Here is a 27,500-nt window from a genome sequence, read left to right as displayed (position 1 = left end):
GTTCAAACTCCTCTGTTGTCTCCTTCTTCTTCAGCGTTTGACAGGGGCCACTTCTAAACAGATAGGTACCAGCTTCAAAACCTCTGATGGTCGAGTGCCAGCCTGAAAAAGATAAGATATTTTATCATGTGTACGCATCCTTGCAAAGGCTGTTAAACTGTTCACTATTTTTAATTCACTTTTTGAAAAATCAATCACAGCTGCTGCAAACTTCATGAGAGATCACTTGAAGTCAGGTGTGCTGTGCTCAACCTGTCATATATTGACATCTAATTTTATTTTTTTTAAGAAGAGAAATCTTAACCTCTCTCTCTCTCTCACTCTTTCTTTCTTTTTATCAGTATTGTAATCTGCAGGTTATGTTATGCTCCGGCCTTACTTGTAGGCAAACAGTATGCTATATGTCCGTCTGTCTGTTATGTCCTAATGTTGTTAATATATGTCTTGTATACTTGCCATTTACATATTTATTATAAATGTTGAAGGATGAATGATGATACATTGTAGACGGATGCATGTTTTTGATTAAAAGCCCCACAATAATGTGCTTGGCAAAAAAAAAGAAAAAAAAAATCTTAACCTGGACACACACACCCACACACACACACACACACACACACACACCCACACACACACACCCACACACACACACACACACACACACACACACACACACACACACACACACACGCACACACACATGCACACACGCAACACATGCACACACATACACATACATACACACACAAACACACATACACACATCCTTCACCAAGAACAGTTACATCACAAAAATACACAATTAGGAGAACATCTCTTCACCATTTAATATCACCTTTCATTTTGATTCATATATAATGTTACATGTATCACCATTCTGCCGTATACAATATTACAATAAGTTTTATATCAACACTTTCTTCATTAAAAATGATGTGATATAACTGTAAATTTCTCACCTGTAAGTAGCACCAAACACTGTGCGTAGTAGTCAGGTAAGCCTCTCTATAGTCAGGTAGGCTAGTCAGGTAAGCCTCTCTATAGTCAGGTAGGCCTCTCTATGTGCAAACAATTAATCCGGGCGTTCTTTCAGTCATTGTAGATGTGGCTATCTACTGTTCATCCAGCACTGTTGATCTGCACACCATTGTACATACCTAAAAGTGAATTTCTCACAAAAAGAAAGAAACAAAAGTGTTATTCATCAGACAAACTAAAAGAGAAACAAATAAACAAACAAGCATTCAAAACCAACTGTTGAAGTTCCAAAGCCGACACAACAACACACACACACAAACACACATACAAACACACACACACACACACACACACACACACACACACACACACACACACACACACACACACACACACACAAACAAACACGCACACACACAGCTGTATACAAAGAAAAAAGAAAAGGAGACTGTGTAACTGACTATGTTTCTTTCTGTGTTGACAACGTAGTGTCAAAAAAGACAGTGAAGGTTTATAGTAATAATAAACCTTGGGTTACAAAAGACATTAAGCAGGTTCTGAATAAGAAGAAGAGGGTGTTTAAATACAAGAGCAGTGGAGATGTGAAGGAGGTTCAGAGGGAGGTTCAGAGTGTGATTAGGAAGGGGAAGAAAGAGTACAGGGAAAAGGTGGAGGGTCACTTCACAGAAAACAATATGAAGAAAGCGTGGGAGGGGTTGACCATCATGAGTGGCTATAAGGGGAAGAAGGGGGGTAGTGGAGGAAAAAACAGCGCTGTGCAGACAGATGTAAACGCTCTCAACCAGTTTTATGCACGCTTTGATAAGCATGACTTTAGCGATGAAAGGGAGACAATTAGAGAGAAATTGACTAGTGACAGTGGGCCTATGGAAGGGGAACCCCCTATCGTAGTGACAGAGGAGCAGGTGATGAGGGGGTTGAGGAAGGTGAATGCTAGCAAAGCGGGGGGATCAGACGATATGAAGCCTAGAGTACTCAAACACTGTGCAGAGCAACTTAGTTACATTCTTTCTGTTATTTTTAATTTATCTCTCAGTGTTAGTAAAGTACCAGCACTGTGGAAAACTTCATGCATTGTGCCTGTAATCCGAGGCCAAAGAAAAAATCTGTACAGATCATGAACGACCTGAGGCCTGTAGCACTGACTTCTGTGTGCATGAAGGTTTTTGAAAGAATTGTCCTGTTTAGGCTTAGTGACTTTGTGAAAGATTTTATTGACCCATGTCAGTTTGCTTATAGAAGAAACAGGAATGTTGATGATGCAGTGTTGTATGTTCTTAATAAGATGTATTCTCATTTAGACAAGCCGGATTCTTACATTCGTTAGATGTTTTTTGACTTCTCCAGTGCTTTTAATACCATTCAGCCACATTTAATGGCAGACAAGCTTTGTACGGTGAATGTTCCAGCTTCCACCATTCTCTGGATCATGGACTATTTGACGAAGAGGCCTCAGTTTGTGAAAATGGGAGATAACCTAGTGTCTGACACTGTGTGCACGAACACAGGCGCCCCACAGGGCACAGTTCTCTCTCCTTTTCTTTTTTCTTTGTATACAGCTGATTTTAGTACTTCTGGCGACTCATGCTCCATGGCAAAGTTTGCCGATGACACTGGACTGGTTGGACTAATGACTGACGATGACGACTCTGACTACAGGCGGGAGGTAGATAAGTTTGTTGGTTGGTGTGATGATAATTATCAGTTTAGAACTTAATGTAGGCAAGACCAAGGAAATGATTATGGACAATAGGAGGAAGGAACATGTACACGGGGATATAGTGATTAAGGGGGAGGTTGTAGAGAAAGTAGAGCAGTATAAGTATTTGGGAATAATCATAGATAATAAGTTGACATGGAAGCCCAATATTGATGCTATTGTGAAGAAGCTCCACTCCCGCCTGTACTTTTTGAGAACACTCAGATCTTTTAATGTTAGACAAGAGATTCTCCAGATGTTTTATACTTCAACCTGCAATAGTGTGCTGTAATTTGGATCCGTGTGTTGGAGTGGCAGCATCAGCAAGCAGGACAGGGATAGATTAGAGAAGTTCATTAAGAAAGCAGGTGGGGTAGTTGGGAGGAAGCAGGACACTTTTGCATCAACGCAGGAACGACGACTGACTGACAGGCTACAGAAGATTTTGACCGATGACACGCACCCACTCAGACCTGAACTTGACAGCAGACGGATAGACAGAAGCTTAAGATTTAGACAGCCATACACAAGAACCACACGCTACAGAAACTCATTCATTCCATCTGCAATTCACATCTTCAACTCTCAGGTGGGGCGCTAGGTGCTGGTGCTGTCGCTCTGACAACGGCATAATCTTTACATCCTTTTATCAGTTGTTTTTCTCTGTTGTTAGTTATATTGACTTATAGGATACAAATGTGAGAAGATAATGTGGTGTGATAAGGTGATAATGTGATATAATTTTTAAACAGGCAATGCATTGCCTCTATTGGTAGGCTTATTTTAGTAAGTGTGTGGGTACAATGTCTGCGTGTAACGATATGATGTGAATATGCGATGTGAATGTTACTACATGCATGGTTGATTGATTGATTTAATGATTGATTTTACAGACACACAGTCAAGCTTGTAATTTCTCTTTTAGAGATGAATAAAGATTATTGTATTGTATTGTATTGTACATGAATGCCATTACTCTCAAAAGTAGTAGTAGTAGTAGTAGTATATAGGGGCGGCTATATTTGTTAGCCGAAGGCCGCGAGGCCTTATTGGTGCCCCTTCTTTGTCAGATACTTTGCATGCCTAAATCCCTATTCTTTCAATGCTTTCAATCAAAGTCGTAAAAAAGGTTAAGAAATTTTGGAGAATTGTCCAAGAAGTTTTTGAAGGCGTCTACTGTGGGTGCGAATTTTATGTTAGCGGGTAGTGCATTCCAATTGTTAGCAACTCTTTGAGAAAACGAAAACTTGCGCTTGTTAGTCTTACAGTGTTGAACAAAGATTTTTCCGTGGCTGTTTCTGGTGTTGTCTGTCTGCTTGAATGTGAATATTTTGTGCATGTCAATGTCATCCACCCCATTTATAATTCTATATGTTTGTATTAGGTCACCCCTTGTCCTCCTTCCCTTCAGAGAGTGGAGGTCTAGGTATTTGAGTCTGTCCGCGTAAGACTTATCCCGGCACTCCTTTAGAATTTTAGTTGCTCGACGCTGCACCCTCTCAATTGTCTGAGACTGTCTCTTGAGGAATGGGCTCCACACCACATTTGCATATTCCACCAGTGGTCTCACAAAGGCTTTGTATAGCTTTAAGAAGGTGTCCTTGTCAAGAAATGAGAACGTTCGTTTGATAATTCCAATCCTCTGATTAGCTTTTGACACAACTCCTCGAATATGCGGGTCGAATGACAAATTGCTGTCGAAAACAACACCGATGTCCTTTTCCTCATCACATACATTTATTTTTTCAATAGCATCATTGACAGTCATCACGTAGTCATATTTGGGATTCTTTTTACCAGAATGCAGAACATTGCACTTTGAAACATTAAAAAATAATTTCCATTTATTTGTCCAATCCTGAAGTAAGTGTATGTCTTTTTGCATGACTGAACTGTTTGTTGCTTTATTGTACAGTTTTGTATCATCCGCAAAAATCTTCACTATACCACTAACCACATCTGGTAGGTCATTTATAAACACTGTAAATAGAACCGGCCCCAAAACGCTGCCCTGTGGAATTCCGCTGAGAACTGCTGCTTGGTTCGACGTTGCCTGTCCAACTCGTACCCTCTGGGACCGGCCACTCAGGAATGACCGAATCCAGGGAAAAGAATTTTTTTTTTAAAGTTCCAATACAGCATGGCATCACTGAAAACGAATTTACTTTAAACGAAACGATCGTGTATTGTCGTTTTGCGTAATTCCTAACCCGATAAAGTACCCCTATCATTAGGCGGGGAACCTGCTTTTGGTTGTATCTTTACTCCACCACGAAACGATATTTCACAACTCATGAAAAGCAATAACAAAGTCAAGTCTGCAATAGAATCGTCAAAAAATAGTACTTTGTTAGAAGCTTCACATTGTAGACATTGAAATATAGTATCCGCTATTGGGACGATCATCGCACAAATCAATGCTACTTTCGCTTTCCTCTTGACGACTACATCAACAATCAACCGCCATCTTGGCTACCAGCAGATGGCCGATGGGAGTGAATCAAACTGGAATATAAATTTGCAATAGTTATAAAAACATTCATTTTAATAGATATTATGTTCTTAGAAATAGAATTCGTAGAAACTAAACACAAAAAGAAGAAGACACACACAAAATGTGTAATTTCCTCTGACGTCACATTGTCGCCATCTTCTGATGGAGTGCTGTCAAAGGCTCTAATCGCCGATCTTATTTTACCAATTATTCTGGCTGCAGCTCCATTGGTCAGTCTACACAACCTTGTAATGGTTTCCCGTGTATTTATTTAATGATCCCCTTTCTTGGTTTTCATTTTCCGTGTCTGTGTGTTGCTACGATCGCACTTGCATTCATAATCAATATTTGTCTGTCGTCTTGTTTTGATTTCTCATTGCTGAATCACACGATAAACACAGACAGATTTTACTCGACCTAGCCTTGATTATGTCATGGATTCATTCACAGGTATTTTGTTTGGTGCCAGCACACATTGCAAACAAATAATAGTGCACATTAGGAGACAGTTAACCTTTATTTAGTGACGGAGCAAATAAATTGCCGTCTGCTCATGGGTTGCAGACCCGCCCACCTCGGTAAATGTTGGACAATAATTTTCATGAATGAAGTCTGATATTTGAGCGTAAACAACACATTAACGCATCGGGTTACCGGATGATTGTGTAACTCTTTGCCTTGCCTTGCTCAGGTCGGATTCACTGTCATAATATGAGTAATTGAGTGGGACAGTCACTGGCCATATGACATTACATCTGTGCATCATAGACTATTTTTATTAGATTACTATACTCCAGTGGCTAAATGAATGAACCCTCTTAGATCAAAAGACTACAGAGACCGTGCACTTGCCTTATGCTTAAAAAGTGTATACATACATACGTTAGTTTTTTTTATGAAGTATTTTATTTTTAATACTATTTGCCAGAAAACATCAAATCTGAACATCTAGCCGTCTGTGGATCAGGGTGAGTTATGAAAATGTCCATATTTCAGCAACATTTGTTTGATAACTGTAAAGTAGAACAGAAGTAGGTGTTGCTCGGTTAAAAAACATAAGTATGGAGTCACTAGAATATAATCACCTCAACAAAATTAAGCGGAGCAGGCAATTAATTAGTTTTCATTTCTGTATGGAAAGTATACTGTCTCAATATTTAATTCTAGTGTAACTATTACTATAGGGATTTGACATCTACTGATCTAGTCCCTGTTGCAAGAAGTTACATTTATCATAGTTCTTAAAGGCACACTCCTTCCAATGTAATGATCTGTTAAAATTTGGCTCACCATCACAGATCTGGCTGGTATTTTAGTTTCACATGGGGATAATATCATCCCTCTACTCGGTCACATAGCAAAAATCAACAACCTTGGTGCTCTCTATGTGCACAATGGAAATTGTTTAATAAATAATAAAGTCACTAAAGTGTCTTTTTAAGAAATTAATTCATCTCAAGATCCAACTCATATTGTACCAGCAAGCAGTCAGGTAATTGTGGAGGGATAATCCTAAATTCCTATCACAGCAAGGAGTGTGCCTTATTAATTTATTTAAATGTTGCTGAAACTTGAAAAGATGGCTCAGTACAATTCATACAATAATAGTATTATTACCTTACAGCTGGTTTGTTTCTTTGTCTGCCTGTTTGTTTGTTTTTTGCTTGTTTCATTCCCCAAATCTAAGTTATATTTATGATATCTTTTTATCTCTGTTTAGAAATATTGTTGAGAATCTACGGTGCTGCCTTTTAAGACTCTTAGCACTTGCATAAACAAGCAGAAGGCATAAGGAATTTCATGAGATGAAAAAGCACAATTGCCAGTTGCTGCCGGAGGGGACATGTAGAGAAGGGGATGAGTCAGAGAGAAATATTATTAAATGCATGTATTTTGTGTCTGTCATTTGCTTGTTTATTTTCCCCTCCTTTCACATGGAGTATGAGAGGAAGATATAACTCCTCTAGGGGTGTTGTCAGGAATTCTAGTGCTAATATCTTTATTTTTCTGCCAGACTACAGTGACAACCCCCCCCAAAAAACCATAAATTGCAGATGTAATTGCTGATATCCAAATAGATTTGGATTTGGTGTGGGATTCGTAGTGATCAACATTTTACTTGGTCAACCTTATAAGGCAGTGTGAGGGAAATGTGAACATAATTCAGAATCAGATGATTACAGGTAGTCAGTTAACTTGTACATTATAATGCTAAATTTGATACAAAATAAAAGAATGATTGGTTGAAAGGTCAATTGTATTAATTATGGGTGAGTATCAGTAGTACTAATATGAGTGAATACAAATTTCACAGTGCAGGGAACTAATCATTGTGAAATTGGAAGAAACAAAACGAATCTAACTAACTAATGTCAAACTTTGAACACACTTGGAAAAATAGAGCAGAAATTGTACAGAGGTATTCAAGGGAGGTAAATCAAGAACTTACTGCTGAAGCAAAGGGACCATAGTTTCTTCCAATGATCTATCCAAAACAAAAACATAAACAAGTCGCGTAAGGCGAAATTACTACATTTAGTCAAGCTGTGGAACTCACAGAATGAAACTGAACGCAATGCAATTTTTCAGCAAGACCATATACTCGTAGCATCGTCAGTCCACACGCAAGCACAAGACCAAGTGCGCACGGAAAAGATCCTGTAATCCATGTCAGAGTTCGGTGGGTTATAGAAACACGAAAATACCCAGCATGCTTCCCCCGAAATATAGATTGCTGTCCCTTCTGCACCGAGCGGCTGCATTTCAGGGCTCTCTCATATTTTGTACTGTGTGCCTTGAGTCGCCTTGTGGTGAGATATGTGCGCGATATAAATTCTCGTATTATTATTATTATAGAAACCATGAAATTACACAATATTACTGCTGGCATTGTTCCAATGCATAAGTTTGCTGAGGTCCTTTGCGGTAGACTAACTTCTGCAGCGCAAACATGAGGGAATATATATTCGAATCATTTATGAATGAAAAGTACACTAATTTGTGCTAGCATACAGGCCTGGGCTGCATGTGTATACACTCTGGTTTACCATTGAACATAAAAATGAAACGAACTACGCAGTGGAACCACCCTAATTTTACCCCCCTCCCCCATTTTAAGACCCCCCCCCCCCTTTTAAGAGTGCTTTCTCAGATTTCAAGCCTCTGTACATCTACCATCATTTTTAAGACTCCCTCCTTTTTTGACCTGATTCTTTTAGATTTTTGGAGGTCTTAAAAGGGGGGTTCTACTGTAGACAAACTGTGTGTGGTGTTCCCCTGCTTGTTGCTTCTTGTGATATACTGAGATATTTTCCGTGCCCCCCCCCCTCCCAGTCTATTTGGATACTTTGGGTTGATGGTTATTGATACCCTCAGTATTTGATGTAGGAATGCCCAGCAGACAAGAATTCAAATAGTTTCCCTGGCACTGGGGATGTGAGATTTGTTACAGCCTGGTGTGCTTTTGCTGTAATGTAGGCAAATTCTGCAGAGGCAGCAGAAGTGATTCATGCAATTTCTTGGCAGGAAACTTTGTTTTTGATGTTCATAGATCAATACGGGTGAGGGATGGGAGGTCATTCGAGGGATGGGAGGTCATTCGCAGTTTGTGAGCCCAACATACTTGTCCAAAGTTCTACATAACACATAATGTGGACTTGGCAAGAAGGGCTCAGAAAGTCAGAATAGCTGGGAGACCTAGTTTTTACTTAATCTATTGCTATAGTTGGTGACACAAATCTTTCTCTTAATTCCTGTTTATTTGTTGTTTGTGTGGGTGGGTAGGAGGGAGGGTGGTAAGGCGTTGGGGGGTGGTAGGGGGGGTATAGGGGGGCAAATATGGTGTCTGTGAAAATGCACATACAGTGTAAGTTATATGTGACCCTCCACCACGAAATGAGTCGCATGTCACCTCGTGCGGTTCTGCGCTAGGCTTAATATAAGTCCGGGCAGTGTCTGGTAACAGTGTGAGGGTCATCTTAGTCACAGGCTTATAACTCAAACAGTTTTCGCTCTTTTCTAAAACGGTTTTCACCACTGGATAGAGCATAACAAACTCTTTAGGAAAATGTAAAGATATGAAAATCATGCAAAAGTGACATGCGAGTCATTCTGTGGTGGAGGGTCACATATCATAATTTACACTTTTTTCAAGTAGCAAAGTTACCAGCACTACCATGGGTCAACTGTCATGAAGGCATCAACATACTCATTGTGTACTAAAAACTTTATCTTTTCAATGGTCAGTGTGTGGATATAAGATTTCATTTAGGATCGCTGTAATTGAATCAGTGTATTAATTAATATCTGTGCTGTACCTCATCACACTTGACTCACAGTTGAAGAAGATGAGTCATACATTATGTTCATTAGCATTAATGCACATTGATAAGACATAGCAGATAGTTCAAGTTTAAGAGCATGTATTGCTGATGGATTCAAAATTCTGTGTAGCAATGGGAAATAAGTGTAGCGTATTAATATGCCTAATGCGACTGAATGATTTTGGATATATTTGAGGTAGGGTCAGCTTGAGTGTTGGTGTTGATCAATGCCCTATTTACCATGCAAATTAACGCACATGTAGGTACTTGAAGGGAGAGATATATTACTATATTACTACGCACACTTAAGGGAAAGTATTAGACATACAAATACGTGAAAATATGCGAATACAATGTAACCTGCTCTTTCGCATGTACACTTATTCCATAAATCTGTCCATGATATTACACAGGATAAGAAAAGCCTTCCACTTAGATGTATAACATAAATCAACAGCTTTCCTGCTTTATATGCACAGAGTGGGATTTTGTTTTGTTTTAAGCTGAATAACATGTGGTTCTTACGCATATCAGGCTGACCCCCCGCGGGTTAGGGGGAAGAATTTACCCGATGCTCCCCAGCATGTCGTAAGAGGCGACTAACGGATTCTGTTTCTCCTTTTACCCTTGTTAAGTGTTTCTTGTATAGAATATAGTCAATTTTTGTAAAGATTTTAGTCAAGCAGTATGTAAGAAATGTTAAGTCCTTTGTACTGGAAACTTGCATTCTCCCAGTAAGGTCATATATATTGTACTACGTTGCAAGCCCCTGGAGCAATTTTTTGATTAGTGCTTTTGTGAACAAGACACAATTAACAAGTGGCTCTATCCCCTCTCCCCCCTTTCCCTGTCGCGATATAACCTTCGTGGTTGAAAACGACGTTAAACACCAAATAAAGTAAAGTAAATATCAGGCTGCGAAGTTTATTCAGCAAAATCTTCCTGTTCTACGAAGCAAACATCCAGGCTGTTGAATTTTAACATAAGCTCAGGTGGAAGGATGCAAGCTTATATCCCATGTTAAAGCCTGGACATTTTTGTGATGGTTAACATGGTTGTTTACATTAAAGAATGGTCTCCTTACAGTTTAAAAAATGATTAAATGGAGATCAGTGGTCAAGAAGGATGTTCAAGATCGAGCTACAAATCTGAATGTAAAATAGAACATTCTATGGAAGGAATCCAGATAAATATTATGAAACACACAGGACAAAGTGAGTCACACAGCTTATAGCATCACTTGCTCGTGAGTACGCTATGAGTGCTATATCTCATTACTGCATTATCAATGCTTTACATTGCAAATGTCCTGGAAGCTGTCGCCATCAACTAAAACCTAGTCATTATGTACAGCATATTGATCTACAAGGGCAGGCTGTCTACATATTGCTGTATTTGACTGTGCTTTTGATATGTTCACAAAACCTGCAACAGACCTTACAGATGTATGCTGTTCTAGTATTGTTATCTGGTTCTCATGTGTGTGTTTATGAGGTATCAACAATCAGCACCGGAACTATGTGACTCTTGTGGGTAAATGTGTGATCGTTAATGACATATCTGTGATAATGAATATTATGAGAGAAAAACTTATGCTGACACTGAAGCTTAAGTTTGTTACTGATGTCTGGTGAATTGATGTTTTTTAATCAGTAATAATGTTCTGATCAGTTGTTCGACCATGGAATGGTCTTTCGCTTCAGCACAAGTACAGTTGTATCTCTTTATAAAAATCGTTTTTGAGAAATTCAGTTCCCTTTTGTTATTATTTCAATTTGCTTTTTTGGTGGTGGTAGTTGATGACTTTTTTTCATTATTTTGGAGTAATTTTGACTATATAATATATATATTAGCATGTTGCAGTTTACTTCCTTAGCGCAACTCATGTGAAACTGATTTAAAGTTTTCTTTGTTTGAGACAGGTCAAGGAAATCTCCAACACAAGTGAACACCACTGCCACATTTACACAACAGCCCAGACCTTTATCTTCTGTCTGACGCAGACAGTGAAATAACCTTTTTCTTTTTACGAATCGTGACTGCGGAACGCAAAGAAAGATCACGATGGCCCAGCAAGGTGGCGGAATGAGCGACGGCGACATGCGCAACGAGCTGCAAGATATCCAGATGACGTCCAATCTCATTTGTGATGAGGTGAGTCCTTAATCAGAATGGATGGGGAGAAATGAGGAGAAATACCGCTTCGGGTGGGGGGGGGGGGGGGGGGGGGGGAGGGGGTTGGGCGTAAGGAACTAACTCAACATGAACAAAATAATGTGTGTACATGATCACTTTGTGCTTGCTCACACACACACACACACACACACACACACACACACACAACACAACACAACACAACACAACACACACAACAAAGCACAACACAACACAACACAGCACCACACCACACCACACCACACCACACCACACCACACACACACACGCTCACTCTCAGTGACTCACATAGGGATGGCAAAATTTGTTGGCCCTGTTGCCAAGGGTGAGTCAAAAATTCGCCGGGCTAATAGAAAACGACTGGCTCGCCAGTGGAAATTCTGGTCAAATGCAAAACAACTTTCAGTTTTACTATCCAGTAAACACTTTACAACGCTGGAACTTCTTTAGTCTGAAAAAAACCGCCGCTAAGTTGTAGTGTAAGAGAAGGAGGCTTCTATCTGTAAGTCTGCTGGGCCGTTTGTATGCTCGCTACTGATTTCAACGCCACATATGTCTGTTAATTGTCAGGTGAACCCGCATGAAAAATTACCTTGATGAGGCTTAATTATGTCGAAAGGAATGAGAAAAACAAACAGTATGAGAAACAGTAAAGATCAACCATTTAAAGAACACTGGCGAGTGGTCGGAGTTCGATGGGGAGACGACGGTGGGTTCTATTTTGTAAAAGATTTCCAAGAACACAGAAAGAACGCATTTTATCTGAAACAACATCGCTCAAGTTGGAAAATATCAAGTCGCATACCGCTATTGTGCGTGTAAAAAAAACTGAGTCATTCAAACTATCACTGTGTCATAATTTTTGTATGTGGTATATGTAACAGGCTATACACACACATGCACAATTGACTTATGCATATTCCCTCCCAACTCTCTGTATAAATCCATTCTCTGACTCTCGAGCAAGAAGTCGTCCAAGTCAATCAAGCATTCTGTGAACCCCAAAACAGCTTGTCAATAGATCAATGACAAAACAATGTTGGTTTCTCAAATGTTATAGACTGATACCGCCACATGTGTGCGAGTTTGCATGAAACAGCTTGTTGACGGAATGAAACGAGATTGTTGATGGCCGCAGGAGCGGACATCTATTGCAATGCGTTCGGAGAGGTGACATGAGTCGTTTGTTACCGTTCTCACGAGATCAGTTGTTGTAACCAACTTTGTTATCTGTGCTGCGGCCCGACTAAACTACGCGCCAGCACGCACCAGCACGCGCTACCTTGAACCATAGCACTCATATAATTTATTTTTATATTTCTTGTTAGATCATCGTCCATTCTTACATAATACAAAATTTCAAACTTCAATGATGAAAATTACGGAAGTTATGACGAGTTTAAGGAGACCTTATGCACTATACTACTCTCAAGTCCCACGATATCCGCCATTGACTAAACAGCGCGCTACCACTTTGGAGTGGACGCTACCTTGATCCATAGTACGTACATACTTTATTTTTATATTTCTTGTTAGATCATCGTCCATTCTTACATAATACAAATAATAATAATAATAATTAAAAAAAAAAAATTTATGATAATAATAATAATAATGATCATAATAATGCTAATAATGCATACGGGCCGCCTGTACCGCGGGTTGTTCTGATAACGGGTCAATCGTTACACAGTATGATAAATACGCGCCAGGTAGCGTCCACTCCAAAGTGGTAGCGAGCTGTTTAGTCAATGGCGGATATCGTCGGACCACAGGCGGAAGGTATCGTCCACTGGACTACTACTATCACAGAAAGACTACAAGGTCTGTCACTCACCTTCGAGTCTTCTGTGTTCTTGGAGTCGCTTCCTGGGGAAAAATATTGTTCCAGACGGTTTGCCTCTTCCTACAGTCTGTGTAAGGTCAATTAAATACAGTTGAATGATTGTTTGAACTATATGCACCTTTAGTTTTCAGCTTCCGTTCGCTGCAGGTTGTTTTTAACCATCATTTGGACGAATCTTCGTTTGCGAGCCGCTAATATCCACTTGGCGGCTAATTATGCATCCGCACCGAATATGCATACCAGCGCTCATTGGTTAATAACAGGATATTCGATGATTATTTTCATTGGTCGACTGAAACGTTTTCCTCATTTTGAATGAAGTGGCAAACGGTTCTTCACTAATACCGAAAGTGAAAACTCCCGGGGGTAGCTTCCCTTTGCTTCACAATATTTACATATGTTTTAGACCAATGAGCGCTGGTATGCATATTCGGTGCGGATGCATAATTAGCCGCCAAGTGGATATTAGCGGCTCGCAAACGAAGATTCGTCCAAATGATGGTTAAAAACAACCTGCAGCGAACGGAAGCTGAAAACTAAAGGTGCATATAGTTCAAACAATCATTCAACTGTATTTAATTGACCTTACACAGACTGTAGGAAGAGGCAAACCGTCTGGAACAATATTTTTCCCCAGGAAGCGACTCCAAGAACACAGAAGACTCGAAGGTGAGTGACATACCTTGTAGTCTTTCTGTGATAGTAGTAGTCCAGTGGACGATACCTTCCGCCTGTGGTCGGACTTGAGAGTATGACCGGCCACCTGCTATGTACGGACAGGTTTGCACTGGCCCAAAGGTGTCCGTTCATGAGAGGGACTGCTGTAGCAGTAAAACTAGTGTGATACATAAGTAATCAATTTATCCACTTGACTATAATATTATTCACAACAGGGACTTATCACTCTTCTTTGCATGTTTTTATGCCTACGTATTTTCAAATACTCTGCAACACATGTAACCCAAATACAACATGTGCCCGTACACTACCGCTTCTTTTATGAAAACATTGCTTCGGCCATGTTGATTTTAATCAACCAATTTTCTTGTGTTAACTTGGATTGGAAGGCAAGGAACGATTGTGTGGGTGGGAGAAACACATTGGGTGATTTCCTCAGCACTTAAGTTCCATCTCGCATGAACCTGGAAGCAAATGAAACTGTTCAAGCGATATATGATGTAATCGGACAATCGCAAAAAGCAAATGGATTGGGGTTATCTAAAAACAACTGTGTTTGAGTGACGGTTGTTTAATGTGGTTCTTGTGAGTTTGAATGAGTTCAGACAGGCATGCTTGGGGGAGGCGGCCTTTATTGACATTTGCGTTGATTAAAACCATAAGAGCTAAAGTTGACTTCTGATCGTGCTGGGGATTTGTTTAATTGCCAAATGAAGAAAAATAGACATGAATAGAAACATAAAGAATGATGGTGAAGCAAAACAGAGTATTATTTGAAAAATGATTTTTTTCATGCGGAAAAATTTTGAGGCATGATCATTTAAAAATGTAGAAAAACGTTTTCACCATATGTTCACAAAATTCGAAATACAATGTAAAAATATTTTACAGAATGAAGCCAAAGAAAAGTGATTAATGGATAAACAGACATCAAGGCTTCCTTGACATGTTAAGTGAGCATGTGAAGCCTCTCGCCTTTGCGTTTTTAAAAACCTCATGCTAGTACCTAAGCTCTTTACCCCCCATCCCCCTCACCCCAACCACATCAACCCCCCCCCCCCCCCCCCTCTACACACACTCTCTCTTTTGGCTGGTTCACTGTTCTATTAGAAAAGCTTTCATCTCGTGCATTTATGCGCCTTGAGTCGCCTTGTGGTGAGATATGTGCGCGTTATAAATTCTCGTATTATTATTATTATTATTATTATTATTATTATTATTTATCTATTGTAAAATAAGAAAGGGCCTTTTCTCCTCCTTTCACCAGAACGCAGCTGCACAATGCACGAGCAGCTGCCACACTCATACCCTCACACTCCTCGGTTAACACACACACACACACACACACACACACACACACACACACACACACACACACACACACACACACACACACACTGAATGTGCGTGCAGCTAGCATGCACAATTATTTATGCAAGCTCTAGGCTGCAACCATCACACATGCACATGTATACACAAAGTTCCTCACTCATGTTGGCAAGAAAAACCGATGCATCAATGCAGGAAGCCAATCTTGTTTTCATTCCAAACAAGCAGCGGGTAACCCCCCCCCCCCCCCCCCCCCAACCCCAACCCCCTTAGGCTCCAATCAATTCTGAGCATTCCCCAGACTCTAAGCGTGCAGCCAGTTGGTGTTGATTAATGTATGAAACCGACTGTAATAACAGAAAATATTTGTTTCTTTTCTTTGTGGAAGTTGTGTTTAGCCAATTTTGTTTGATTAATGCATGAAACTGACTGTAATAACAGAATTTTGTTTCTTTTCTTGGGAAAGAAGTGTTCAGCAAATGCTGTTTGATTAATGTGTGAAACCGACTTAAATAACAGAACAGATTTCTTTCCTTGGGGAGGAAGTGTTCAACTTCAACACGGAGTTCGAATACCTAAAAGCTCACCGATGTTTCGTTGTTTTCTATTTTGTTTCACTTCTTGGAGAGTTTTTTGTTGTTCGGTTTTTTTTGCCTGGCAAATGTTTAAACCTTATTGCATTCCAAATGGAAACAGAAACTATGAAGCAAACACAGACAAGAGAAGAAAATACGAGAGAAAGGTTCGTCTTTTCAGTACACATCAACCCGGGTTTTTGGTCTTACCTAGTGTAGAAAGTGTATGTATTGATCCATTTCGTTCTCTATATTTGTATGTCAGGCAGCGACTTGCAACTTGAAATCACACCATGACAGACCCTCCACGCAGAGTTGGAATTTTCTGATCAATTAATTTTCATGATTCTCTCACTGACTTTCTTTTAAGTAAGTCAAAACTGTCGGTCACTTGAAACTTCATGGCTGTATTGTAATGTAGAAAGCAGATATGGACAGGCAACAGATTTTATAACCGCTCGTGTGCTTCCTCGTGAACACGAGTTCACCCTTGATAGTCAAGATATAACGCGAGCAAAATAAGACAAACGGACAAGCAACATGTAGATGTTCTAACCGCTCGTGAACTTCCAAGTAGAATCGTGAACACGAGTTCACCCTTGATAGTCAAGATATAACGCGAGCAATCAGTCCCTTAGCTATGATGATTTTTGCTGTTAATCTCAAAGTCATTTCATGAATTTATTCATAAGGCAGCGCTTTGTAATCTGGTGTTGCCATCTCTTGTATTTGTGCAAGATTTGGCATCGCCCTTGCTGGAATCGTCATGTGTCTGTTCATTCAGAAAACCATGGAGATGGCATGATGGGGCTTTGACGCTGCTGGATCGAGATTTTCGTTTATTTCTACCGCCCCCCCCCCCCCCCCCCCCCCCCTCCCCCCCCCCCCCCCCCCACCCCCCCCCCCCCCCCCCCCCCCCCTCTACTCTCTCTCTCTCTCTCTCTCTGGCGTTGCGGAGAACAAACTACGACTCTCTCCCTCTCTCTCTCTCTCTGGCTATGAGAACAAAATACGACTCTCTCTCTCTCTCTCTCTCTCTCTCTCTCTCTCTCTCTCTCTCTCTCTCTCTCTCTCTCTCTCTCTCTCTCTGGCGGTGAGAACAAAATACGACTCTCTAAGAAAATCTATGCTTATTCTTGTACCTGAATTAAATAAAGAATCGTCATTGTCATTCTATCTCTCTTGTGGACAACAGGGGGGGGGGGGGGGGCATACCGATAGGATGGAATTTCATAATTACCCCTGTGCCCTAACCCTCATCCCCAGCCAGGGGAGGGGGGGGCATACCGATAGGGGGGGGGGCATACCGATTGGTTGGAATTTCATAATTACCCCTGTGCCCTAACCCTCATCCCCAGCCAGGGGAGGGGGGGCATACCGATAGGGGGGGGGGCATACCGATAGGATGGAATTTCATAATTACCCCTGTGCCCTAACCCTCATCCCCAGCCTGGGGAGGGGGGGCATACCGATAGGGGGGGGGGGGGGGGGCATACCGATAGGATGGAATTTCATAATTACCCCTGTGCCCTGACCCTCATCCCCGGCCAGCCACACGTCATTCCAACCCTCTCCCCCAATCCTTTTGACTGCCGGTCACGAAGTTAAGGTGAAAGGAGGCCTCAATATTGTTATTTCCATTACATTTGACCCTTAGGCAGACCACTGCTTTATGAAACCGAAAAGCCTTTGCCATAAAGTGTGGCATGTTGTATTGGCAACAAACTTACATAAAACTGACTCCGAGGGGCTCAGTCAAGCGTTGCTTTTGCACTTTGCGATTCGTCATGGCTATTGGAGTCGTTTGGCCTGGCATTCTCTAAGCAGCTAATACATGTTAGAACTATCGGACTCCCTTCGACGGAGCATGATGATATGGTGGTTCTCAATCCCAAGATCGAACGTGAAGCCCGCGAATGCAATGTTCACCAAAAAGTGTCGAGAAAGAAGTTGAAATCTTGCTTTCCTAAACAAACTCGGTATGACTGGGTTCTTGGCATATCTGGCGCAGACTTTCCCAGAAGACGGATCGCTAGGTCAATACAGCAGGAAATGCAAGAGCTGTACTTTTCCAGCAGAGCAAACTAAACGGGATGTGTCCGTTTTCTGGCCTTATCTGCTGTGTGGACTTTGGCAAGAGAGAGACAGGGGAATTCCATGGTAACCGAGAGAAATAATACTGTTAAAATGTCGCAGGTCACTTCCGATTTCCATATTTATCTATTTATTTATTTTAGTTTTCGAACAGAACCGCTCAGCTCACCTCTTTTGTATTAGTTTTTCGTCTCATTCATCTGATCTCTTTGTTTTTGTGGTCTTCTGCTTTCGTTTCAGTACATCTGCCCCCCCCCCTCCCCTCCCCCCACACACACACACGTACTCTCCATAATAAATACATCTATCTAGACTATATAGTCCCCCCCCCCCCCCCCCCCCCCCCGCTGAATCTATTCCGCTCAGTTATTCCTTTGTCTTCCTGGTCTTTTGTGTTTGTGCCAGTACATCTGACCAAAAAACAAAAGAACAAGGCGCAGAAGGGGAAAATAAAAGGCCCGAAATAAGGGTGGATGCAGCCTGCATGCAACTGAGGTAAATAAAACAAATTATATAAAAAAAATTAAATTATAAAAGAAGAAGGGAAAATAACGACCACAGATTACATATATGCAGCTTCCCTCTCCCCTTTCACCAGACTTCCGGTGCATGTAAAGTCCCCATCCCCACCCCCAACCCTACTAATCACCGAGACTTTTCTTTGTCATCGTCATTTCCTCTTTTGGTCTTCGTGATCTTTTGGTCTTCGTGATCTTTTGGTCTTCGTGATCTTCGACGATTGAGACAGTGCACCTACACTTTCCTCTCCCCCCATCCGCTCCCTTTGTCTCTTTACCTGTATACTCTCCCCCCCCCCCCACCTCCCCACCACCACCACCACCTTGTCCAAGTACCAGTCTAGAATCAATCATTTCTGCTTTCTTTGCATGAGCTTGCGGAGCTGGCTTTGTATTACGCAGGCAAAGGCCCCGAAAATAGATGTTGCTAAGAGCCATGAGAGCGGAGAAATCGCATCACGGCAATCAGGCTGGATCGCGGCCAATCACGGGGCTCCATGACCGTCTGCATGGGTGCTAATCAGTCCACGGTGAATGTTTGTGTTTGGCTGATTGCGAGCCATTTGTAAGGTCTCATCCCCCTACCTGCCATAGTATCTGACCGTCTACGTCATTTCCGCTCTGGCTGTGAAACATCCCAGCCAGCAAAATTTTGCGCAGCGAATGCGTGTCGCAGTCGCCAAACTCTGCGTAACAACTGCACTGGACGCATGCGTAACGCGCGCGATTTTGCAAAGCGAAATACATGCGTGACACACTCGTTTTCCCTCAGATTACGCAGACCATACGCACCTCCAGCGCACGCTTATTTGACACCAAGACAAATTCGCACTCTCCACGCAGACGTCACGATTGCTTTACGCATTCTCACGCTATTAACGCGCTCTCCACGCAGACGACACGATTGCTTTACGCATTTAACGCGCTCTTGACGCAGATGTCCTGATCATCTTACGCACTCTCCACGCAGATGTCACGAATTATTGACGCATTCTCAGGCATTACGCGCTTTTTACGCTCTCTTCACGCAGATGTCACAATTGCTGTACGCATTCTCACGCATTTGACGCACTCTCCACGCAGATGTCACAATTGCTTTACGCATTCTCACGCATTTGACGCACTCTCCACGCAGATGTCACGATTGACCTACACAATTTTACGCAGACCACACAACCGCTTTACGCACTCACAAACAAATAATGGGCAGTGCACAACATTGTATTGATCCAGAAAGACAAAGGTCAAGCATGCAGGTTCGATAACAGAGATGATCATAATTATGTACAAGTTCTAAAACAAAAATGCAGTCAAATAAATTGATTAAAACAAAGGAGAGATTTGAATCTCGCTTATTGCCATTGTGACTTCCAGGTTTTAATTTCACTGCATTTTGACATACCAGCAGCACGGAAACAAAAATGATCAAAATACTATTCAAAGCAGAATTCAAATTGGCAGAACAAAGAATAAATAGAACAAAACCCTGATAGTCATCATCGATACGCCGTAGTACATGCAGTGAAGAATCCAGTATAACTTATAAGAGAGAATTTTGATGTACACTTGTCACTATATCACATTGATGTAAACAAATAAATAAATAATTGGCACAGCCTAGGCATAGGCAGCAGTGAGTTGTATCAACATGTTTGAATACAGAACAGCAACAAAAAGAGAAAAAAAGTTCTACAAGCCAGCTAATAGTTGAACTTCAGATTACTAATGATATCACAAACAAACACTTAGTTAATGCCCATTCTCCAGGGATCGAAATCCAGTCAATGTACACCAAACTAGGATAACACATACATTTAGAATCTATCACGACTGCATAAAACATTGGTATGCAATTCACAAAGCAAGGAACTTGAAACATGAACATTGACATTAAACATACATATGTGCCCCACACACATTTCGGACAAGGCAGCTGAACGAAATTCAGATGTGGATGGAGCACAAAATAATTAGATGGGGCGGCGTGAAAGCATACTGGGACAAGGAACAAGCAAGAGAAAGAGGATAAGAAGATAAAAGGAAGAACAAACCGAAGAATAAGAAAGAAAAAAACAAAATAAGAGAAGGAGAGCGAAAAAAAAAGGAAAAAAAAAAAGGAAAAAAAAGGGAGACAATCATATGAATGTGTACCATTTAAATAAAAGAAATTAAAAAAATTACTTTTAAAAAGGAGACATTTCAGGTTTTGATTTGAAGTGTGTTAACATATTCACATATACCAGTAACTTTGCATGGAAAAAAAAAAGTTCACAATGATTTGAAGCAAATTCAAATGCCAGAGAAAAAACAGAACAAAACCCTGATGTCATCATTGATAATCAGTGGTACGTTCAGTGAAGAAAAAACAATTGACACAACCTAGACATGGGCAGCAGTGAGTTATCAAGTTTCACTACACAAAAGTAACAACTACAATAATGAAACAAAAGGTAAAATGCCAGCTAATAGTCAAAATTCAGAACAATGATATCAAAAAGAAACACTTATTCAATGCCCCTTCTCCACTGATATGTATAAGCACACCAACATGACATAAACTCATAAATTTAAAAAAAAAAAATGACATAAAACTCATAAATTAAAAAAAACTTATCAGACTGCGTAAAACATAGGTTTGCCATCTCAAAATGGATGTAAAACACGCAGCTTACTCACAAAATGATAGACAAGTCTCCAGCGGCCAGCTGCTCAGCAAACAAAATAAGGTGGCGAGGATCAATATAATTGAAATGCATTTTTTTTGCTGTTTCGGAGAGAACTTTGCTTCATTTACCTTACACTGCCTGCATTCAAGGGCTAAATTTTTATCAGGTGCACCAAGACTTACATCTATAGAAATCCAATCATAACGGTTTTAACAGCAAAAAAAAAAAAGTATATTTCTAGTCTCGCTTCTAAATTCTCAACTCAACTCCAAAAAATAATAAAGAACAACAAAAACCCGCATCATGCATTGTCTCCTTCAAGCTGCCTAGGTTGTTTGCGTTCGACTCCCATAAATGACAAGGAATTGTTAAAACCTTTTCTTTCTATTTGTTCACTTTTTGTTTTCTTCTTTTCTGAACTCTTTATACTTGTATTTTATTCATTTTAATTTAGCCTGAAGGTTTGAGTCGTGTATTAAAAATCGAATATAGTGTGTAAGTGCCCTTGAACAGCTTTTCCAGAATCATGTATTCTATATTTTTAGTATGGGATACCCACAAGAAAAGTTCAAATGCATCCATGCGTCTCCACTGATAGTAATGGTAGTTGAGCACTTCCAGTTTAGTCTTCTGTCGTTCTGACACAACCTAAAAGGGTACATCATGTCTGAACATCATCTGTAGAAGAGTGTGAAGTTTAAAGCTTAGCTTAAATAATGTCCAACAAAACCCCAGACTCTTCTGTACATTACCCATCAGCCACACAGACCTGAACTGTGAAATACAATTACTCACTAGCAATTTCTCAGGCGAGTCAAATCTTACATTCATCAAATTTTTGCAACTAGCATTGTAAATAAGCCTACAGAGATTACAAAGTTCAATTACTGCAAACCAAATCATGAAGGCTCTTCCATGGCCTGTTGTCTCTTTCTTTTATCACAGGCTTCCAAAAACCAGTCTTGAACGGCCGTCTTCAAGGTCTTGACCTGTGGCACCCGTACAGCTTCACGGAACAGCCTCTGCATGACAAAACAAAAAATAACATGAACTTAGATCATCAAACAACTATCACTGATTTGAGAAAAGTCTCAAGTTTATTTCCTGACGCCTGTAAACTTGCTAAAAATCATACAGACACACAAACTTGCATACACACCATACGCTTTTACAACACACCAACTATACTTGAGTTAGGAAATTACAACACATTGTAATCCTTGTAGAAGAGAAGTAAAAAAAAATACCTACCCTAATATTTGTTTTAACCCTTTCGCTGCCAATCAAAACTTGGGTATGTGCATTCCTGACTGCCAGGGAATATTGGAGTTTGGGGTGTAATAATTCACAAAAAAATCTAGCTTCAAACTGGCAGTAGGTAGGTAAGTAAAACCTATGTTGTTTTTAAAGGAAATTGAACCAAGAATCTGTTTTTAGTGTCTAATCATGGAAATGATAATTAGTTTGGCTTATAATGATGTTTAAATATGAACTTTTGAAAAATCAGCCCGGCGCATCTTCCGGTGCCTGTGAATCAAACACAGGTGGCTGTTTTGCTCGCTCCAAGAAAAGGATTATAATCACTGTCATCTACCTGTTTCCAACGAATTGTCCGAAAGAAGATCTCCCCCTTCCCCTGTCAGTATCCATAATCATTTGCACCGCCTGTAGCGTCAGTCCGGCTTTGTTTTTCCCTACTAGGGCCCGGTCGACAGTCACCGTTAGCCATTTTGACGAGTCGAGATTTCTCTCCCATACCCTGTCGACAAGGCCGAAAATAGCCTTCAAACGCAAAACCGCGTCACCATTTATGTTTATTCATGAGAATGAGGTATCCTACCAAGCCATTGGCTGCTATTTGTGTGTCAGCAGTGACGTAGCATTTCTGGAAAATCCCGGAACGGAGAAGACGGGTTTACCCGTCCTAAGGCGCTGCGGCTGCACAAGCGCATGACTGGTATACCCGTCATAAGGCAGTCAAGTGGTTAAAGTTACCTTTACTATGACTTTTTCTTTGGGGGCCTTCGGAAATTCATAATACATGTACTGTGACGTGCAGACGCATATGTGACGACATCATACCGTTTGCTAACATCCTTATTTCGTATGTAGTCGAAAATCCATGACACTGACAAATGAGCTCAGGAACTTGGCTTCTAGCAATTTAATGTTAGGGTTAGGGTTGATTCCAAAGAACAAAATTTGAGACAGAAATAACTTGTTGTTTTGTAGACATGGATTTTATCTTCTTCCTAAAAGGACCAGGATGATTTTACAAATTATGAAAAACAACTCACTGTCGATGGCTTTTAGTCGCAGCGTACACCATGGTCTCTTTCCCTGCCCTCCCCCAGAGCCCCCTGTCAGCAACCGTGTAGCCTATGGAACACCTTCGTCATCAGTAGTCGTCTTTAGTTCATGTCCACCAACCACACCGAGCTCATGGTCATGGATCTGAAACAAACAAAACAAGCCAACTGAATTCCAAAAATCAAATATTCAGACAGCTCTTCTTCACATACAAACAATTCAATCTGGAAGCATCATACTGTCACCTGGAACAAAAAATCAATAATCGCACTTGCTTTAAAAAAAAAAGTTTTCAGAAGAGCAAATGGTGATTGAGTGTAGCATTGTCATAAAATGTAATCACACACCTCAGGTGACCTGCATCAATCATTCAATACTATCTCACAAATCTTCATTTGGAAAGCACAAACATAGTTAGAAGAGAGCGTCAACCGTGATACTATTCAGTGTGGACAATTTTTTTCTGACCCATAATCCGATGCCTACACAAAGTGAGAATCAGAACTCACAAGAAGGCACTGTTGCATGTTTGTGATTATTTGCTTGAGTGTAGCACTTGCAATTTTGAACTTGAGGAAACAGCGTAGCAATTTCTGTTACATCCCTGAAAACCTAGCAGATGGCAGCTCTGGCCACAGAGCAATATTTGCATTATTTCTCACAGATGCAATGATCACAGAAAACAAAGTGGTGCATGCATTTTCCGCACCCCACATGAGAAAAAGAGGCCCATCATTGTGCGTACCCATAAGCATAGTTTTATCATCAAAATGTGTTGGTTAAATTCACAAATGTGACCAATACGCATAAACCTTGCATGAATTCCCAGGATAATGGGAAACTGGTCATGACTGAGAACTGATGAACAGTTAAGATACACCCGTGAACCGTGATGACATCTGGCATCCTCCAAAAAGCACACACTCAAGGTAACATTTAAAGCCTAAAGAGCGTCTAACAATAACATGTCACTCTCACAAGATCTTGCTACAGTTATCTGGGGAAAATAGCACAGGCATGACTGGTCTGCTTCAACAATAGCATTCAAAGCCACCTACCAGTGATCACTCCTTCGACAGATCCATCATGTGCCTTCAACATCTTCCACACTCAACAGTAAAAAGATGACTCCATCGAACAGTAGCACAGGCTCTGGCTCCACCATGATTCTTTGGCGACCAATTACTAAATTAGTCGCATCAGGTCCATCTGCTCCTGTAGAACCTTCTCCAGCAGCAAGAACTGATGTTTATCTTGCCGCTCTGCTCTGCTCGTAGTCTTGTGTCCGCTGAATGGAAGAAAAGAAGAACAAAAAGTCATTTACATGAAGCAATACATATTTTAGACAATCTGTCGGCCTGAAAAGAAACCATCAGCACTAAAAAACAATCTGAGCAAATGTTCAAAGTAAACGTGACATCTCTATATTTTTGAATTCAGGAGAAGATGAGGAATATATATATTGCAATCAATTTTTAAAGGGGCATACAGAGTGGCATTTGATGGAGTAAAAAGATGTAGGGACTCAGCAGTTGGAGATGAAAATTTTTGTGTGTATTTACTTCAAGCAGATTTTTTTTTTATTTTTTTTTTTAGACAGAAGAACAAACACACACTAAAAATCCTTGTTTAAAGTTGAACTGACCTTAACTTTTCCTCCAAATACTAGAACTTTTTGTATTCATTCAAAAATATTCATCAAAAAGGTTAAATTTTAAATTCAATTTTGCAGACTTTGGATGAAAAGTTACTCTTCTCTGGCATCCCGCGGACACAGTTCACACTTTCTCATCAATGAGATGCCTGTGTTAATTAAAAACAAACATCAATAAAACTATTAAAATAAAATAAAAATTTAAATATAAAAATAAAATCGACCAACCGCCCCCACCCGATTTTTTTTCCCTTTGCTGGAAACAATACATTTGTTTCACTAAAACAGTAAAAGAGATCAGCTGAATTTGTTTGACACATCTGGTTATAACTAAAAGAATAAAACACAAAATAAGCCAAAGTCACAGAACAAAAAGACGCTGTCAGTGTCACTATCAATGACTCTGAATGAGACACTCATTGCTATCGAGCCATACCTGTTCATCTTCACCTTGCCGGGACGGAACGACAGTCTGCGTTACTGGCATCGGTGGCGGTGTTAAGGTCACTGTCCATCTCAGCTTTCTTCACCTTCAGTTCAAACAAGCAGTGAGCACCGTCATACTCAAGTCAAAGCTTTCTGAAAAAATAAATACTTGGAAGTTAAATAGGATCACATTGATTCCCAAACCTAACAGTAACAGTAACACGCAAACATCAAAACTGGAATATTAATTATTAAATATAAGCATCTCAATTTCACTAAATTAGTATATTTATTTTCTCTGTGATGTATTTTTTATTTTTATTTCAAAAAAATCTGTTTTTCAACTTTATCACTGCACACGCTGACACAGCCTCTGCCTGCCTCTCTAGTCTATGCATGCCTCGGGAACAAGGGTAATTTTTCTCTTTTCCGAGACTCAGACACAGAATATTCCACTATGACTATGAGTCTAGTCTATGTCAGTATGCCGAACTGAAAGTTGAACATCTGTGGAAATACAAATAAAAAAACCCCAGATATATGAAGAGCCTATTAGTATTACTACTAAAGCTCCTGACAACTGCTGCCGCAATGACTCGACCAGATTAGGAACCAACCAAAGTTCACCAAGAAACAGACAATGAGACATAAAATGATAAACGAAAATTCAGTTTTTATGGTGCCGTGAGCGACCCGCGAATCGGGATTCGGATGGTATTTTCACTCTTCCACAACTCCTTAAAAACAAACCACTGCATCAATCAACTTTATGTTTTTGGAAAAGTTAGTTCATTCATCCATCTTTCAGACAAAACAAACATGAATGAATAGAACAGTGTTCTTCTAGGCGAAAAAAAATCGAAAGTGTGAGAAATTCTCTCTGCCATCAAACTCGGAAGCCGAAGCCGCGAGCTATCAAAAATTCAAATTCCCAAATCTTTCCTTCAGTTGATCAACTTACCTATTCTTGAAAGAAGTCAATCTTCATTTCAGAGAGAAGGATAAGATTACCTTGCATCCAATAAGCAAGTCAAAAATACAAGTCAATATGAAGAAAAAGCAAAAAAACGCCGATACAATGTGGATTTGACAGACTTCTTGCCAACAGGAAGTTGGAGATTGTCTGACAGACAAGGGAAATAACTTCAATAAATTGCTCTTTTCAGTCAAGGTAACTGTCTCCCCTGAAATTGAACTTTCATAGAGATTTTCTTCCAAAGCAAAATAAAATAAAATGAAAATATGCTGAGAACAAATTTTATGTAACCATTAACATCAGCCTTTATTTTGAGTAGATAATTAGTTTCAAAGTTACTTTAGTTTACATTTTTTTGTTTAATCTGAATTTTTTAAATGTTTTTATCGTTTTGTTATGGGTGTTCATATAGATTTCAGTTATCTTTTCTGATTTTTCCACGACATTATTTTGTGGAAAGCTGATTCCTACAACAATACCAAATCCCCATTACAATAATTATATTACATGCTAAAACAATTATAATGATAATACAAATTAAAATAATCATATTTATTTTAAGATAAAAATAATCAGGATAACAATTAAGCAAATAAATGTTGGTAATAACAAAATGATTAAATAAAAATTAAATGGGAAAACCATTACATAAAATAAAAATATTTTTATTAAACTTTTAAATGCATTTTTTTTTAACCGAAACTGTCTTAAGATAAACTGAAAAATAACGGATTGAAAG

At 40.0% G+C, this 27,500-nt stretch overlaps 1 protein-coding gene and 1 long non-coding RNA gene across 4 annotated transcripts in view; one reads left to right on the top strand and one right to left on the bottom strand.

The window, feature by feature from the left end:
- The window catches only part of LOC138953660 (uncharacterized), a 3,691-nt gene extending 2,670 nt beyond the window's left edge, over positions 1–1,021 (bottom strand). For both annotated transcript variants that reach the window (XR_011451584.1, XR_011451585.1), the window contains exons 1-2: positions 960–1,021; positions 1–102 (exon numbers count right to left, since the gene is read on the bottom strand). The exon at positions 1–102 is cut by the window's left edge and continues 37 nt beyond it. This is a non-coding gene — a long non-coding RNA (uncharacterized lncRNA). The remainder of the gene's footprint in view (positions 103–959) is intronic.
- A 4,322-nt stretch (positions 1,022–5,343) lies between these two features.
- The window catches only part of LOC138952389 (synaptosomal-associated protein 25-like), a 110,447-nt gene continuing 88,290 nt past the window's right edge, over positions 5,344–27,500 (top strand). For both annotated transcript variants that reach the window (XM_070324057.1, XM_070324058.1), the window contains exons 1-2: positions 5,344–5,422; positions 11,437–11,668. In XM_070324057.1, the coding sequence (XP_070180158.1) occupies positions 11,579–11,668 (90 nt within the window). In that variant the 5' untranslated portion in view covers positions 5,344–5,422; positions 11,437–11,578. The remainder of the gene's footprint in view (positions 5,423–11,436; positions 11,669–27,500) is intronic.

The sequence above is a fragment of the Littorina saxatilis genome, linkage group LG17 (genome assembly GCF_037325665.1).
Source record: "Littorina saxatilis isolate snail1 linkage group LG17, US_GU_Lsax_2.0, whole genome shotgun sequence".
Taxonomy (NCBI): domain Eukaryota; kingdom Metazoa; phylum Mollusca; class Gastropoda; order Littorinimorpha; family Littorinidae; genus Littorina; species Littorina saxatilis.
This window is presented reverse-complemented; position numbering and strand designations above follow the sequence as displayed.